General features: G+C 39.9%; 2 protein-coding genes across 3 annotated transcripts in view; one reads left to right on the forward strand and one right to left on the reverse strand.

Moving 5' to 3' along the window:
• The window catches only part of CMSS1 (cms1 ribosomal small subunit homolog), a 384,490-nt gene that overhangs the window by 112,559 nt on the left and 253,703 nt on the right, over positions 1-18,228 (forward strand). The gene's annotated exons all lie outside the window — the stretch shown is intronic.
• The window catches only part of FILIP1L (filamin A interacting protein 1 like), a 279,663-nt gene that overhangs the window by 80,797 nt on the left and 180,638 nt on the right, over positions 1-18,228 (reverse strand). The window contains exons 2-4 of the mRNA XM_017891884.1: positions 8,555-8,816; positions 7,639-7,812; positions 1,848-2,026 (exon numbers count right to left, since the gene is read on the reverse strand). Of these exons, the coding sequence (XP_017747373.1) occupies positions 1,848-2,026; positions 7,639-7,812; positions 8,555-8,806 (605 nt within the window). The 5' untranslated portion in view covers positions 8,807-8,816. The remainder of the gene's footprint in view (positions 1-1,847; positions 2,027-7,638; positions 7,813-8,554; positions 8,817-18,228) is intronic.

The following is an 18,228-nucleotide window of genomic DNA, read 5'->3' on the forward strand; positions in this document are numbered from 1 at the left end:
CCTGTAGATATTTCAGAGTTCATGAGGAGCAAGTTAGTAAGACCTTTCCCCTGCCCCCTCTCTGCTGTGTAGTGAAAAATAAACCTCCTGGAAAAAATAGAGTGAATATAAGTGCCATGGATTCTCTGGCACTGTGAACAAATGTCTACCATAAAGTATGTGGAAAATAAATGAAAGTTTGCTATTAGCCCGGATGTTGAGGTAACTAACTTAAGTTACCTAGCTGAAGTATGAACTGGAAGTAGTTGAATAAGCCATTTGAGATTGGTTACTTTCCATCTTTTCAGTATCAATAGAGAGGGTTAATAGTCCTTTCAATTTCATATGGATGCTTATACTGTCTACAGTGGTTCAGAATAGAGGGTCAAGGTAGAACAAAATAATCTACCCTACATATGATTAGAAAATATTTACCAACCAAACTCTCCTTTTTTGCAGCCATACTTCTCAAAATACTAGTTCCCATTTTAAGTTTCTACATTCTTATTTCTTATTTTGTTTTTCAAAGCATTGCAATTTGGCTTCTGCCCTTACCGCCTTATTGAAATGGCTCATTAAGTTCCTCAGTATCTTCTTCATTGCCAAATCCTGGGACATTTCATTCTTTTCTGCATTATTTGGTGCTATTTGACTGTTCACTCTCTTTTTAAAAAGTCTTTGCTTGCTTCATTTAATTGCCTTCTTTTGTCTTCTGGTTCTTCTAAGCTTCCACCATTTTTTTTTTTCAGCTTCCATTTTCAACCCCTTTTTCTTCCAGAAAACTGCCAAGCCTTAAGGTATTCTAGGGTTCCCTTTCAGCATTCTCTCTTCTCACCACACCAACACCCACAGTTTCAGCTATCACCTACTGCGGATCCATATCACCAGCCCATCCTTTTACAGACCTGTATTTCCTACCATGGATTGACTTTATACATATTATTCTTTATACCAGATACTGTAATATACCAAGGTACCTCACACTCAAGGACTAAACCAGGACTCATCTCCTACCCACTCACCAAGTATAAACCATCCTGCCTGATCAAAATCCTGCAATCCAGAAAACTGTGCCCCATTCCTGTATTTCATGTGTTCCTGAATAGCCAGGAGTGCGTCTCAGTAGCTCCTTGTTTCCCTTGCTCTTCTCTCCAGTCTAACCAGTCACTAATTCATATTGACTAAACATTGTAAGTAGTTCTGCGCACACCCCCTCCTAACCTCATGGCCATTGGAACACATCCCCTTGTCTTTCTCATCTGGATATTTGCCTCCTATGTGAGTTTCCTGTGCCCAGTCTAAAGCTCCTCCAGTTGTTCCTCCATGTTCCCTTAACCGTTCTTTAGGAAAGCATAACTGATCATCTTATTTTCCCTTTCACAATTTTCCATTTGCTCCTTCAGGCCAACAGTATAAAGTCCAGCTGCTCAAGGCAAGCCTTTCCTTTTCTCATCCTACAATCATGCCCTTTGCTGTAGCCATGTGAAAAGCTTGAGTTCCCTCAAAATGCAGGTTCTTTTCCCACTTCTATACTAACATACTTATTTCACCCCTTCCCATGAATATAGTTTTCATTCTTGTTTGCCTAGGGACTAGATCCCTATTGCATGGTCTTTGCAGCCTTCACAGGGCACTCCCTTCAAAAGTTAGGGGCCCAACATTTATGGTTCCACAGTCCTTATCACACATCTGGTTATCCATACGTTGTACTGATAATGTCTTCAGACATGTCCTTTTCCTCACCCTGGACTATGAGATCTTTGAGTACAGAGACTGTATCATATTTACCTTTGTATCCCTGACACCTGGTACAGTGGCCAGCTCATAGATTGCAGAATGGGACATTGTTTTGTCCAAAGCAGCCTTACCTTTCACATTCCTGTTCTAGTAAGCATATGAATTCATCACTCTTCTCCATATATTCTTTATGTTTTCTCTTTTCTTCCTCCAACTCCAATATGGTTTGCCTATGGGATTTTTCTACCACTAAAAGCTGTCCCAGGATTCGTCTGTAAGATTCTTTATGTTTTTCCACAACTTTGTCCAACTACGAAAGAAAACACATTTATAGCCTGTTAACAAATTGTTTATATACAGCCGTCTTTCAGTCTTTTAGAAATGTCCCTGTTTTGATTAATTCAGCAATGGGTTTTTTTGTTTTTTTGTTTGTTTGTTTTGAAACAGTTTCGCTCTTGATGCCCAGGCTGGAGTGCAATGGTGTGATCTCGACTCACTGCAACCTCCATCTCCCGGGTTTAGGCGATCCTTCTGCCTCAGCCTCCCAAGTAGCTAGGATTACAGGCATGCGCCACCATGCCCGACTAATTTTTTTTGTATTTTTAGTAGAGACAGGGTTTCTCCACATTGGTCAGGCTGGTCTTGAACTCCTGACCTCAGGTGATCTGCCTGCTTCGGCCTCCCAAAGTATTGGGATTACAGGCGGGGAGCCAGGGGAGCCACAGCACCTGGCCAGCAATGGGTTTTTTATCTCCTTGTTTAGTGTTTATTCTCTTGTTAATTGATACTTTTGGGTGCATTTCAACACAAATGTAGTCTTTTTATTGTAATCAAATTTTTCTTGAGAGAATAATCTGTGTCCCTGTGGGTATCAACAATTTCCACAAAACCTCTTTCTAACACTCTTGTGTCTCTCTCCCGAGAAGCTACATTAAAGGAATGACAGGAAGTTAGAGAATCCTTGCACAGTGCTGGATTCGCAGCTGCCCTAGCTGATCTTTCTGCCCCAGCCCACCCTATAGTTCTCTCTACCAGTATATGCCTCTTGGATCGCTCTGCCAGGACATGCTCATGATTTTCATTTTATTATACATCAAGGTATTTCCATTAAAATAGATATATGGATAGATAATCTATTATGTGTTGGTGTAGTGTGAATGTCACCAAATGTAAGCACTAAGTCCTTTCTGATTTTCACAGCACCGTACTTGCATCTTTTTTACAAAATGATCAACCTGTGCCTGATATATGTGTTTGTCTCCCCTGCTAGACTGAACTCCCTGAAAGCAGGGCCTACATCCTTTTTATTTATTTATTTTATTTTTAATCCTTGGCATCTAACAGAGTGCCTTGCTTATAAGAGGTGCCTAGTTCACAGATTGAAAACAAAACAAGCAAGCAAGGAAACTGAGATTTTTTTTTTTTTTTTTTTTTTTTTTTTTTTTTTTTTGTCACACATCTGGCTTTATTGTGAGCAGCATGTGGGACACTTCCAGCAGTAGTTTAAAAAAATTTTTTTTGATTAGCAAAAGTAGGGATTCAGAGAAGCTGTCCAGTTGGTACCCTTAGGAGCTTATCCATGGATACTTAGCCACAGCAGCAGGACAGGACTCCATAGCCTAGGAAGAGTGAGACCCTCAGGACATGAGGAGCTCTTGGCAGATATCCCAGGTGCACAGGACTCCATAACCAGGAAGAGTGAGACCACCAAGGACATGAGGAGCGCGTGGCAGATATCCCAGGTGCACTTGGTGGAGGTGGAGGTGACCTCATAAATGAAGAACCAGGTGGTAAAGAACATGCCAGTGGCCAAAAGCATCACAGTCAGATAGAGTTAGACAGCCAGGCTCATTGGGCTGGTTTATCAGCTCCTGGCCTTGAGCTCCATTTTGCCTGGCACAGGGTAAGCTGCCACCAGAAAAACATGTTGGCAAGAGCTAACTCAGGATCTTTTGCTAGTGATAAATTAAGATCTATTAAGAACTTGGTTTTGAAAACACCCGACTTTCTAGATTAATATAGATGCAGTAACTGATAATGTTGATTGATTTTTACAGTTTGCATTTGTCATAAAAGATTTAGAATGTGTGACTCAGTGTGAATTTAAAACCAATTTAAGTTGTGTGTCCTGAAAAGCATGTGTTTGACTAGAAATGTACTTGACTAGAAATCTGGGGTACAAAATGACCTAGTCATTTCAGAAAAGGAATACAACTGAGGTGTCCCAGCATATAGGACCCAATCAATTCTCTCTGACTTCCAAATGCTTAAATTCACAAAATACTTGATTATGCCACACTGCTGTTGATGATTTTTAATAAATGTAGCCAGTCCTTTTGTGAAAGCTGACCCTGCTATGTTGTATTGCCTGCTGGCAGAGGCATCTTCTGAGAGGGAGCTCTTGTATTGATTGTCATGGAAGTCTGTCTCCAACCACTGCAGCCCTCTGAAAATTTTATCTTCAGTTGCCCAAACATTAGAGTCCATTGTAAGGAAAATTCAAATCAACTCCTTTTGCAATTTGAGAGTGAAATAGTGATAGGATCAGCTTTACTTTAGGGAAGTTAATAGTTGACTTAGAAAATACATTCAATTTAATTTGTCACAAGATTGACATTAGAATTAATATATGAATAATTATAGTAGGTATTCAGTAAAGCATAAATGAATTACTAAAAGAGGCTTTTCTCAATCCAAAAACAGTATCTCCTTGGAAAGCTTGTTGTAATTGTCAAGATATGTATATTAAACTTTATTCAAACCAAAGAGAGAAAATAGAAGGTTTATTTAACCCACTCTTGCTTTCCATTGTGTTTTTTTTCCCCTGTATATGTTGGTGGTTGTTTGAAGGGAACGGGAAGGAAAGCTAGAAGGAATCAGTGCCCTTCATTTATTCTGTGACCCCTTAAGTGGTCTCCCTTCCTCTAGCCTCACCTCCTTGCAGTCTGTCCTCATCACTGACAGCATGATTTTTCACCAGTGGGACTCCACTCTCCTGTTCAAGGCCAAAAGACCCTTCACCATCTGAACCTCCTGCCACCTTGGCCCTATCTTCACTCCATATCTTCCCACCGATCCTACCCAACTTTCAGCCACACTGGACTTCAGGCAGTTCTTAGAACTCACCATGGTGCTTCAAGACTGCTTTTTCAATGCCAAGACCTGGAAACCTTTTTTCCTCTTTCACCAAAACTTTTTCTATACATGAGCTTTTCAATACATATTAACTAAATGAATAAAATTAAATTTAAAAGCTTAACTATACCATTGCTTAAAGTATTTTAAGATTTGACCTAGGTTATGCTAATAATACTGAGACTCTTTTATTATAGTGCCTTGGTAAATCCAAAATGTTGTTTTATATATATAATATATATAGTATATATTATATTATATTATTATTATACACACACACACCTTTTTTTTTTTTTTTTTTTTTTTTTTTTTTTTTTTTTTTTTTTGATGATTTTCACTCTTGTTGTCCAGGCTGAAGTGCAGTGGCGTGATCTCGGCTCATCGCAATCTCTGCCTCCCGGGTTCAAGTGATTCTCCTGCCTCAGCCTCCCAAGTAGCTGGGATTCCAGGCATGTGCCACCATGCCTGGATAATTTTGTATTTTTAGTAGAAACGGGCTTTCTTCATGTTGGTCAGGCTGGTCTCGAATTCCCGACCACAGGTGATCCACCTGCCTCAGCCTCCCAAAGTGGTGGGATTACAGGCCTGACCCCACGTGCCTGGCCCATATTTTCTGTAATATATTTTTTGGAAGAACTAAGAATATCTTAGGCTATTAATTTCTTTTTAAGGTAAGTTCTGTTATAGAACCCTAGGCTGGAAAGGAATAGGAAGTCGAAACTCTTGTGGACTGAGTCCTTGACTCTTCCCTCCCTCTTGACCACACCTCTGCTCCCAGCCCCAGCCCCAGCCAGGTTCCAGCTCACAGGCTTCCACCAGTTTTTCATCTTAGGTCAGTGTTCCTGTCGTGTCATGTAACTAAGAGCAGTTTGTTCTTCTAAATTATTTTGCCTTAAGAATTAGATAAATCACCTCTAGTTTACCCTAGACATGATTGAGATTTTTTAGATTTTCAAAAGAACATGAGGAAAATAAAACGGAGAAGGGGCTGTTAACACTTCAAGATGGGGGAATGCAAAAGAAGAATAACTTTAGCATGCAAGGTGCTTATTCTGATGTAATTAGGGTACAGTCACAGCTGGTCTCAGCGGGAGCACTGCCCTCTCTCCCTTTTTTTTCTTCAGCTCTATCTAGGAAAATCCTAGGCAGAATTCCCCTTTACTGTTTATTTTGTAGGCATTCCCCTCTCACCTAGTACTTCCTAGACTGAGAAAAAGGATAGACAACTGAGTTGTGTGTATGGAGTTATTTTGGCTTCAAGGAATTGCATAAACTGGTAGCTGAGGAGAGAGAAATCCATAAGGGAGAAGTAGAGGAAAGAGAGGAAAATTGACAAATTATGGAGGTGGGAATGTGAGAGGTGTATGTGTATAGGGCTGTCTGTTGGAGGAGTAATCAAAAAAGGTTGGACTTGTAAAGCAGGGCCAGATTATGGGTCATTTTCAGGGGCACATTACAGAGCTAGGATTGCAAGCATTTGGAGAAAGGGGATATTTCCAGTTTTGCATGTGCACAATAGAATTATTTTGTAATTAAAGTTTTTTCCACTGATTTCAACATAAGTTTGGAATCAAACTGTTTCATTTCACACTTAAGTGTTGAGGGGTTATGCCATTTGTAGAGTTTTGTTAGGGTTATATTCAGAGATCATTAATTTGCATTTGAGCTCACAGGGGCTGGGGAATTTGTGCCTGACACTGTTTCATAGTTAATATGTTGGGAGCCAGTTTACAGTTTTAACAGTATTCACTTGAATGCAGCTCTGGTTCCTTTTGTTTAAAATTTGGATTAAAGTGCAAGTCAACAGACTTTGGGTGGTCTCATCCTCACCCCTTAGAGAAGCAGATCCATATGACCAAACTCCTTCACTATTTGGCAAGACAGTAGTCTCTTCTCTCATGAGACACCAAAGACAAGAATAGCAAGGACATTAGAGGTCAGTCCTGAGGTAGGTTGCCAGAGTTTATTTGAGGGAAATTTGTCTGAAACTTGCTTTCACTTTCCAGCCTCAACTCATGTTCCTAGTTGTTTCTTTTCTATAAAAATGAAAAATTATGAAATTTTCCATGAAGTTCTCAGAGGAAAATAGAAGAATAAAATAATAATTCCAAAGGGTTTCAGAAATGTCAGCAAGTAAAAGAGCAAGCAGTACTGCCTTTTCCCCAGTGGTGGCCCTGTTGGGACTGCCCACCTTTGCGGTTGTAATTGCTAGGCACACTTGGTGGGGGAAAGGTCTTTGCTGTCATTAAACTTTGAAGGAAAAAGAAGGTATGCACTCATCTAAAATATATGTTTTTAAAACCTCTATTTCTTGGACAGTTCTTCAGATTATTTCCATTCATGTTCAAAATTTCTATGACATAATACCTCAGCGTTTTCAAAAAATTAACCTCTATGGTTGAACTTTATCTGTTTTTCATTACAGCCTGGGTACCCTGCAAGTTCCCAGAGGGTGTGTGTGTCTGTTTGTGTGTGCACATGTATGTGTGTGCATGTTGTGTGGTTTTGTGTGTGTGTGTCTGCACATGCACGTGAGCGGGGGAGCATTCTCTGGCATTTGGTAGATTTTTGTTGAATTCAAGAAACAAACCTAGTGGATGCATCCTGTCTATGATTCATTCTTTTTAACTTTCCTGTTGAACTTGTTGTATTTATCTATTTTGTGTAGGCTTTAAGTGCGTTAGAAAGTAAAACTGTAAGGAATCAAAGAGGAGTTACAGATCGTGCTCATCTGCAGGGCTAGTGCTTGGCTGCCTCCCAGGTACACACCCCTGATGTGGTACATACCTCATTCATTGGTTTCTCATAGATGTCCTCCTGCCAAGGGGCAGATTTCGCTTGAAAAGCATCTCTCTGGAGAGCCTCTAACACCTTTTTTGGAGTGACAAACCCATACTGAGCTTCCAGCAAAGCCAGGTCCATTTTTTCAGCCTTTAAAATGCCTATGACCTCATCTCGAGCCTGTAGGAACAAAAAGTGTTTCAGAAAGCCTGCTGTCTCTACTAGCGGTCTCAGCAAGTGATTTTTGTGATAGCTGGCAGTGCTTTCTCTTCTCTTTCAAATATAAATGAATCATATTTCATTTTGACACTTCTGTAAAAAGTATCAAAACTATATCCCTTCATCCTTCTTGTAGTCTAATAACACAATGTTTTAAAAAGTGATTACTATACAACATTGGAGGACTACATTTTTTTATTGTGTTTGATGCAGCTATCATGATATCCATCAATGTACTAGCATTTGGATTTTCAGGGGGTAGGAAATAAAATTCTCCTATATGTGTATCAGCTGTTTCTAGATTTTCATGTAGGTTAATAATGCCAGGACAAGTCTAGGAGCCAGTTCACTTGGGGTATGAAAGCACCTATTGTTTAAACCAATCCCGAAGTCATCTGGCATTATTGCTGTTGATGCATGCAGGTGCACTGAAGCTCATGACCAACATGGGCAGAGGGCGTGACCTTTCACAACCTGTACGCCAATCACATGTCATCGTGACAGCCCCTTTAGATGGGATTAATTTCACTTTGAGTTGGCAGAGGAGAATTCTTTGTATATGTACTTATGCTTTGCTTTCATGTACACACACGTATGAACCACAGATGAACCACAGATATCTATTTCTGAGGCAGCAGGAACACCAAATTCACAAGCAACCTTCTGTTTGAAGCATGATGGGGATAACTCCAACCCAGCTGACCTGCAGTTCTCCCTCCAGAATGCTGAGGAGAAATAACAGGTCATCTCTTGATAGGTCTTCTGCTTGGTGGCCATTACCACTGTGTGGCTTCTCTGCCTTGGGACATGGAACTATTACATCCGACTCACTGGGGGGGTCTTTGTCTTGCTGTCTGTGCTTCATGTTTTTAGGCCCTTGGAAACTGTGGCCTTTAGAATGTCTTGGAAATTTCTTTTGGGTTGAGCCCTCGGTATCACTGCCTCTGGAACGCATTCTGTAAAGCCTGGAAGGAGGGAAGACAATTTGTCACGCTTAATGGAAATGGAGTTTTAATAAGAGTACCTATTACTGCTTTAACAAGTCTGCATTCTTGTTATATTTACCACAGCCCCAAACTCAATCTTTTTGATGTCTACAGCAGAGAAGGGTATTAGCAGATTCATAAATCACAGTCTTATTTACACTTCTGCTTTTAAAGCAAACATTTAAAAAAATGTGTTCTGCTTTGATTAAGGCCACTTATGTCCATGGGTAAACAGGCTGTGTTTGAACTTCATCGCCCAAGCATTCCACCTCCGGAACCCAGGTCAGACCTCCAACCATGGCCTAAGTGCTTGCTTAAGATGTACTTAACATAATTATAATATTGTAAAATGGTGACTTTGCTAATTCTTCTGACTTTCTTCAGATTTACTTTATAGTATTTCCTTTAAAAATTGTTGGGGGTTTTTATGGGGTTTTTTGTTTTGTTTTTAAAATTTGTTAGCCTTTAAAAGTGCATTAGGACAGAAATGGCAGGATTACTGCTACAGAATTACTGCGTTACTTTGTTTTGAAGGCCAAGTCTAGTATTAAAGGAATGAAGGCTTGGTCCCTGGCCGTATTCCTGTATTCCTGACATTCTTCTAAAATTCTAGATCTATCCTTGGGTAAGCTAAGGGCTTATATTTAGGACCCTCATCTTCAAAGCAGAGACACTGTTACCTAATGTAGTTGGCCATTCTGGAAACAATATAAAATAAATTAATATTTAAAGGATACATTAGCTCCGCATCTGATTATATAATCATCCAAATGAACTTATAATAGGAAGAAAAATTCTTCCACTGTTGAGGCTTCTAACTAGAAGAGAAAATATCAGTTGAACTTGTAATTGACTCCAGTGGCATATAAGCAGATTATTAATTTTACTGTTTGTCCCTACAAATCATGAAACTTTCATCATCGCCAGTACCTTCCTTTTAGTTTGTAGTATTTCTTTAAAATCTGAAAACTCAAGTGTCCAGAAAAGTGTAGAAACTATAACGAACTGCTACGTGCTACCACACAAATTTACAAAATTTTAGTAATTTACTATATATTAGAAAACAGTTTTTAAGTACTGTATTATAGATGTATTATAACGTATGTATCTCTTCTGAAACCCATTCTCCTCCCTTCCCACTCCAGAAGTAACCATGTACTCTCGAACTTGGTATTTATCATCCCCCTGCATGTTTCATACTTTTTAAAAACATGTGTATATATTGCTGAACAGTGTATAGTATTGCATGTTTTCAAGCCTTATGTAAACAGCATATTGAATGTATCTTTCTAAAACTTGCTTTTCATCCTAGATTATATTTTGAGATTCTTCCTTGTTCCATTTTACTGTAGTTTATGTATTTTGATTGCTGTAAGAGTATTTCATTATATAGTACATCATTTACTTGTTCATTTTACTGTTTTTCAATACTTTTTTTTTTTCAGTATTTGAAAAAATGCTATTTCAAACATTCTTGCACATTTTTTCCCCTTGTGTTAGGTCATAAGAATTCTGTCACAAATCAGCTGTGGAACTTAATTAATACATTGACCCATTGCCAGGCACAATGGCTCATGCCTGTAATCCCAGCATTTTGGGAGGCCGAGGCGGGCGGATTACCCGAGGTCAGGAGTTCAAGACCAGCCTGGTCAACATGGCGAAACCCCATCTCTACTAAAAATACAAAAAATTAGCTGGGTGTGGTGGCACACGCCTGTAATCCCAGCTACTCAGGAGGCTGAGGCCCAGGAATCACTTCAATGCAGGAGGCGGAGGTTGCATTGAGCCAGGATCACGCCCTGCACTCCAGCCTGGGTGACAGAGTAAGACTCTGTCTCAAAAAAAAAAAAAAAAAAGACATTGACCCTCTTTAGGTCCAAAGACCTGATCTGGAAGTAAGGGAGCACTTACTATGTGTGCTAAGCATTCTTCTCAGCATTTTCTATGTATTAGCTCATTCAAGTCTCACAACAACACTGTGAGGTAAGGAATATTACTATCTCCATTTTACAGTGAACAAATGGAAGCATGGGAAACTTACTGAAGGCTGCACAGCTAGTAAGTGGCAAAACTGGGATGTGAGTCTAGGAAACCTGGCTCAGGGACTCACACTCTTAAAAATCATGCCGTAATGCCATTATGCTGTATTGCCTAAGACAAATGCATATATACACGGGTATAAACACCTTGTCCAAAAAATGCCTATAGCCTTACTGAAGAGACTCCTTACAAATACCGTATAGATTAACAATGATGTGTGACAGTAGTTGTCACTGGCTCTTCCCTAGGTAGCCAGGGAAGGGCTCATTTATTGGAGAAAAGCAAAGGCATAGAAGGGATATTTTTGTGTAGGAATGGGAGGTTGGGGATGTGTAAGAGATAAGATTGGGAGAAACCTCATTGTGTGTATATTTATTTATTTATAAAAATATTAATGTACTACCACAGTATATTATGTGCTCTATAAAAGCATTCAAAAAAAGAAAAAAATGAAAATTTATACATAAATAGGATTTCTAATGATCTTTCCCCACCCCCATTGTATTTTTTTCTTGAACACCTAGGAATATCCTTACTCTGGGCTATAGAAATAATGGAAGGTTGTTACATAAATATATTTTATATAGGTAAATATTACATTCTGCTTTATTTATAGATATGTTCACACATGAATGATAGGGTCATCTATGTCCTTTGTCTTATATTTTTAAGACAAATGTATTCTTCATTCACGTCTCCCATGGTGTATCTGACCTGGTGCTCCACACATAAAGGGCATGCGTTAGGGTGACTGGCTTGCTCCTTTTACTTTGTGCCCAACTGTCTCAGGTACATGTTAGTGTTTAACAAACAACCCCAAAACTTGGATGGAGGCTAAATAACAATGGCTCAGAATTCTGTGGGTTACTCCACAGCTTCAGCTTTCTTACAGAGATTCTGGGCGTGGATGGTCTAAGATGGGCTCCCACGTATCTGACTGTTGGTTAGTTGGACTAGGAGAGCCTCAGCTGGGTCCTCTCATCTCAGCCGTATGTGGACTCTCATCTTCCCCACATGGTGGTCTCAGGGCAGCATTCCAAGAACATGAGAGTTGAAACTCCAACGTCTCATTTGTGAAAGATGTCACAATGTCAGCCCAGATTCGAGATTGAGGAAATAGATTCCACCTCTACATGGAAGAAGATAAAAGGCCACATTGCAAAGGAATGGAAGGAATTAACCGCAGCCATCTTTGAAAAAGTTCGCCACACCCACAGATTCAGATTTCTGTGAAAATCTAATAAAAGTCTAGTTTAAAAGAGGAGTGAAATATATTTGGTTCTTTACTTCTTTTCATTTCCTGGAAGTACATAGGGTTTGATTTTGTTTTTTCATTTTACATGATGAATTCCTATGCTTTCCTCTTGCCCACACAGTCCTGTGTGGAACAATAGCCTACTGATAAGAATCAACTTGTATCCTGCTGCTAATCAATGAAAATTTCTCTGCCCTCATCACCTTAATCTAGGATATCCCTTCCAGAATACCAAGATAATGTAAGCTTTTATTTAGCAGGGTAATTTGCTAAACATTGTTCATAAGTAGTGCCCTTTTAGCTTAAGGCAGCCCTGAGCTACAACAGAAGACTGAATGGAGCTCTGTATACATTTTAGCTTCCTCATCTCACTCTTAAAGTGGGTTAGATGAAATCTGACAGGAGAGCATAGATCATTTGCCAGTGATGATATTCATAAGTAGTAAAAAAAGGAATGACCTGAAACATTTTTATACTGTGTTTGTTATTCTTTTAAAGAGATTAGAGTTTTACTGAGACCACCAATTCTCTTTGGAGGCTGGGGATAGTAGCGTCAACATTCTCACTGATTAATGAAGTGGTGCTCACACTGGATTTGTGAACAGACCCATCATGTGCAGACTTCTGGTCTACTGAGGAGCATATGTCTCTTCATGTTTACAGTGGTGGAGTTTCCTTGCCCCTCTGCCAGTAACCACAAAATGATCAGTAATGAGAAGTAATTAAGTATCTAGAGGAAGCAAACAAAGACATGAATTTCATGATACTCTCATGCTTTGTATTATCAGTGACTTCATTGTTTCTCTTGGCAAATTTTTAATGCATCTGTGCTTGGCCCAGGGGTGCATACTAGTGTAAAGAAACATTTTGTAATAGCAACAGTGGTTTGGGATTTTCAGGGTACCAAAAAAAAAAAAAAAGGAAAGTTGCTTTTGTGTATACCAAATAATGATGCTTTATTCTTTATAAAGTGCTGACATAGTACCTGGTGAGTTTGCAAGGGAAGAAAACCTGCTTAGTTGTCAGTTTAACGCAGCCTAATGTGTTGTTATCTGTGACTGTCATAACCATAGAATGATGACCTTCAGGAGTGTAGCCTGGGAATCAGGAAACCCAGCCTCTGATCCCAGCTCTGCCTTTAATTAGCCAGGGTCTGTGTTGTTGCTTATAAAATGAGAATATTGGGATAGGTTGGCCCCATGAGGTCATTCAGGCTGGAACAAGGACCAAGGATTGTTTCCCTTGACCTCTACCCTGTTCCTCACCCGCTAATGGATTCCCCTGACAGCAGGGTTAGGACCTGAAACTAGAAGATCTTTGAAGTCCCGGGATTTCCCGCTTTAGAATTCTGGGATTCTCTGTTGTCTTGTATCCATGGATACAAATACAGTGCAGTTGGCAGTAAGAAGTAGATCCTGCTTTGTTTTCCTATGTAGTTCCTTTAGTCAGTTTTACTTGGGCTTAAGTTAGTTGAAATCATGGTGGATCTTGGTAAGGATGTGTCCATGCAAGAGGACTAGAAGAGAGTTTGTAATTATTTACTTAATTTATTTACAGAAAATGGCCAAATGTAAATAGAGGTCTATTCTACTCATTACCTTCCTCCAGCAGCCCCCCCAGCCAATCCCTTATTATAAAAGTTAGATTTTAAAATCATTCTTTATTAATGTTGTATATTAAAATTACTCTACATAGTTAGGTGCTATTTAGACATACTTTTAGTCTTCATTTTCCTACTCATTTTGTTTTAGAATTGTAGATGTGACTAGAGGATATTTTTGCTTGTATCAAGTAAGTGAAAAGCCTCAATAAAAGAAATCATTTTTGGTCTTGGTCATTTAATATGATATTGAGGTAGCCAAGCAAAACTACTCCAATTTAGAGAAAGAAAATAATAATAATAATGATAGCTAGCATGTATTCATTCCTGATCATATACAAGCCCATCCTAAATGCCTTCCTTTGATTAACTCATTTAATCCTCTCAAAAACATTTGTTATTACCTCATTTTGCAGAGGAAGAAATTGAAGCTTGAAGCCTTTCTTTTTTTTGGAGGGGGGGACAGATCCCACACTGTCGCCTAGGCTGGAATGCAGTGGTACGATCTCATGTCACTGCAACCTCCGCCTCCCAGGTTCAAGGGATTCTCCTGCCTCAGCCTCCTGAGTAGCTGGGACTACAGGAGCACGCCACCACACCCAGCTAATTTTTGTATTTTTACTAGAGGCGGGGTTTCACGGTGTTGGCCAGGATGGTCTCGATCTCGACCTCATGATCCGCCTGCCTCGGCCTCCCAGTGTGCTGGGATTACAAGCATGAGCCACCTGCGCTCGGCCCGCTTGAAGCCTTTTTAAATAACTTGCCAAAGGTCATACTGCTAAAAAGTGGCAGAGTCAGAGTCAGGCCGTAATTTAGGCAGTCTGGCTTCAGAGCCTACTAAATCACTATGCTGCATCTACTTAGCTCTTATAAAAAGGTATACATAGTAAAGGAAAAATCCTGGTTTAACATTAATTTATTCAACATTTATGAAATGAAGCCCCTACTATGTCAAGTATTGTGCTAGACAATTTTGTTTTAACTAGCTTAATTTTTCTTTCTTTCTTTCTTTCTTTCTTTCTTTCTTTCTTTCTTTCTTTCTTTCTTTCTTTCTTTCTTTTCTTTTCTTTTCTTTTCTTTTTCTTTCTTTTCTGTCTTTTCTTTCTTTCTTTCTTTCTTTCTTTCTTAGACAGAGTTTTGCTCTTGTTACCCAGGCTGTAGTGCAGTGGCGTGATCTCTGCTCACTGCAACCTCTGCTTCCAGGGTTCAAGCAATTTTCCTGCCTCAGCCTCACAAGTAGCTGGGATTACAGGCACCTGCCACCATGCGGCTAATTTTTTTGTATTTTTAGTAGAGATGGGGTTTCACCATGTTGGCTAGGCTGGTCTCGAACTCCTGACCACAGGTGATCCACCCACCTCAGCCTCCCAAAGTGCTGGGATTACAGGTATGAGCCACCGTGCTCGGCCTACCTTATTTTCATATCTGGACCAATCTCCAATTTGTTGAATTCTGAGTATCCAGAATTGCACAAAAATGTGAGTAATGTAAATTCACAAACCCCTAGCCTTTGAGTCTATTCAGTAAAGTTACTCTGTTTTCATATATTGTTTATGTGCAAAACCTATATATTTGAATTCGTAGTTATTTTTAAATTTTCATGTGCTTTTCTCAACCACTGCTATCATCTTGAAGTGGCAGGAGACACGTCTTAATAGAAAGACTATGAGATTGTGGAATCAAATAAAACTGGTCTTAAATCACAGCTCCAACATTGGGCGTCTGTGAGCCTTTAAATGTAAAATGGAGATAATGGTACTTGCTAATGGGTTTATTATTAATATTTGGTGAGCACAGGGCCCCTATTGTTCATGTCTGTATCCCCATGTCCTACAGAGTTGGACCTCAGCAGGGATTTATTGAGTGATTGAATCGTGCAGTCCTCAGCAGAGCTGGTTGGCTCTGAATAGGAGCTGCCTCATGGTAAAGATGATTCATTTGTGAACCACTGGCTAGAAATTTAGAAAAAGGGTACTGAGAACCTACTGAAGTAGCTGTGTATAGACCTCTTACCACATGCCAGGCACTGTTTTAAGCGCTTCAGTTCATTTATTTATCTTAAAGAATTTTAGCCTGAAGTAAATGAAAAAAAAAAAAAAAACCTGTAGGAAGAGGGTTGGTAAAGGTGAATTACGCGTGGAGACTCTCATAAGAGATAGCAAAGACAAATAAATTAATATCAATTTCAGGGCAGCACTGGTGGCTATGAAAAGCTCAGGAAGTGTGTGTGTGTGAGTGCACATGCACACTCATGCTGGGTGGGGAAGAAATGTTAGATCCACATAACTTACTGGAAATCTCCATTTAATTTCACTGAATTTTGTAAACTTTTGATCATAAATACGCTGATCTGCTAGCCCTCACCCCCAGCCCTCTCACAGACACCCTCACATGCATGAAATGAACTGAGTATGCACTACACTACTTTTTTTTTTTAATTGACAGCACCATTAACCATCATTAGTTCTGTTTTTAAGCATGTAACATTTTATTAAGGCAGTGTCACTTAAACTTGGTGTAGGGGGAAATTTTAGACATAAATTGTTTGTTTTGATGGCAAGAAGACTGCATAACACGGAGTGAGTCTGTGCTAACTGTAGGACACTCATGGCTAAGGAACAAAGCTGGGAGTGATCCAAAGCTTTAAGTTTGAATATATTTAACACCGCATACTTTGCTGAGTTTAGAGGGCAGACTGTCTGCTGTCTTTACATTTGCACTTGCATTTCCCCCTATCTTTACACAGAACCTTTAAGCTGAGATTTAGTTCCCTGAGAGGAGAATGGAAAGAGATGTATTAAGATTATGGGGTTCTCAGCAGAGCTGGTTGGCCCCTTTAATATTAACTGACTTACGGTAAATGTGATTCATCTATGAAAATAGTGGCTATAAATAGATGTTAATAGTGCTCAGTTGCAGAACAGCCAGGTTGTGCTCACATGGCCAGATTAGGGGAAAAAATCCTGTTGGGTATTTTATGTGGTCTTTCAAAAAACAAAACGTTTCCTTTTATTGCCCTAGTCACCCACATTTGAAGACACTAAACTCAGTTCAGCCAGCTGCAGTAAAGCTATCTGATGGCTAAAAAAAGACAAATTGACAACAAGATAACCTAATTTAGCAATAAGCCTCCTTGATCTTTTTTCTCCTATTTTCAGTAAAAATCACTGAAACATTTTCTTAGTGATATTTTTCCTTGTAGGGCATAGACAATTCTTTAGACAAGGGATTGGAAAGTGGGGTGTATGATTCAGGTTCATATTCCCAAGGATTCTAAGTCCTAAGAGAAAGTCAAAGCCACAGAGAGAAAATCAAATAAGAGCTTCAGAAGGTGGTGCAGTAGTCATCTCATCCATCACCCAGAGTATCAGGCACTCAGTATTTTCCATCATCACCTGCTCACTTGTTATATACCTGTGAGTGTCCCAAAGTGCTTCCTTGTTGTGAGCTGAAATCCAGCTCCCAGGAACTTTGGTTTATGTATCCTGGTTCTGCCTCCAGAGCTAAAGCAAGCCAAGCTACTCTTCTTGCCACAATGTAGTCCTTTAACCAAAAGGACTCTATTCTTCTTTATTCCAAATGAAACACTCAGTTTCTTGATCCATTTCTTATACCACCTAGTTTCAGTCTCCTCCACCCACAACTCACAAACACATTTTGATTGTGCCCCTTCAGCCCAGGGTCTTTCTTAAAGATATGCATGGGGGGCGGTTCCAAGATGGCCGAATAGGAACAGCTCCAGCCTCCAGCTCCCAGCGTGAGTGACACAGAAGACGGGTAATTTCTACATTTCCAACTGAGGTACCGGGTTCATCTCACTGGGGTGTGTTGGACAGTGGCTGCAGGACAGTGGGTGCAGCCCACCGAGCGAGAGCCTAAGCAGGGCATGGCATCACCTCACCTGGGAAGCACAAAGGGGAAGAGAATTCCCTTTCCTAGCCGAGGGAAACCGTGACACACAATACCTGGAAAATCGGGTCACTCCCACCCTAATACTGCACTTTACCAAGGGTCTTAGCAAACGTCACACTAGGAGATGATATCCTGTGCCTGACTCAGAGGGTCCCACACCCACGGAGCCTCCCTCATCACTAGCACAGCAGTCTGAGATCTAACTGCAAGATGGCAGTGAGGCTGGGGATGTGAAGGACCTCTTCAAGGAGAACTACAAACCACTGCTCAGTGAAATAAAAGAGGACACAAACAAATGGAAGAACATTCCATGCTCATGGATAGGAAGAATCAATATCGTGAAAATGGCCATACTGCCCAAGGTAATTTATAGATTCAATGCCATCCCCATTAAGTTACCAATGACTTTCTTCACAAAATTGGAAAAAACTACTTTAAAGTTCATGTGGAACCAAAAAAGAGCCCACGTTGCCAAGACAATCCTAAGCCAAAAGAAAAAAGATGGAGGCATCATACTACCTGACTTCAAACTATACTACAAGGCTACAGTAACCAAAACAGCATGGTACTGGTACCAAAACAGA

Source organism: Rhinopithecus bieti, unplaced genomic scaffold (assembly GCF_001698545.2).
Source record: "Rhinopithecus bieti isolate Rb0 unplaced genomic scaffold, ASM169854v2 scaffold_20579, whole genome shotgun sequence".
Taxonomy (NCBI): Eukaryota; Metazoa; Chordata; class Mammalia; order Primates; family Cercopithecidae; genus Rhinopithecus; species Rhinopithecus bieti.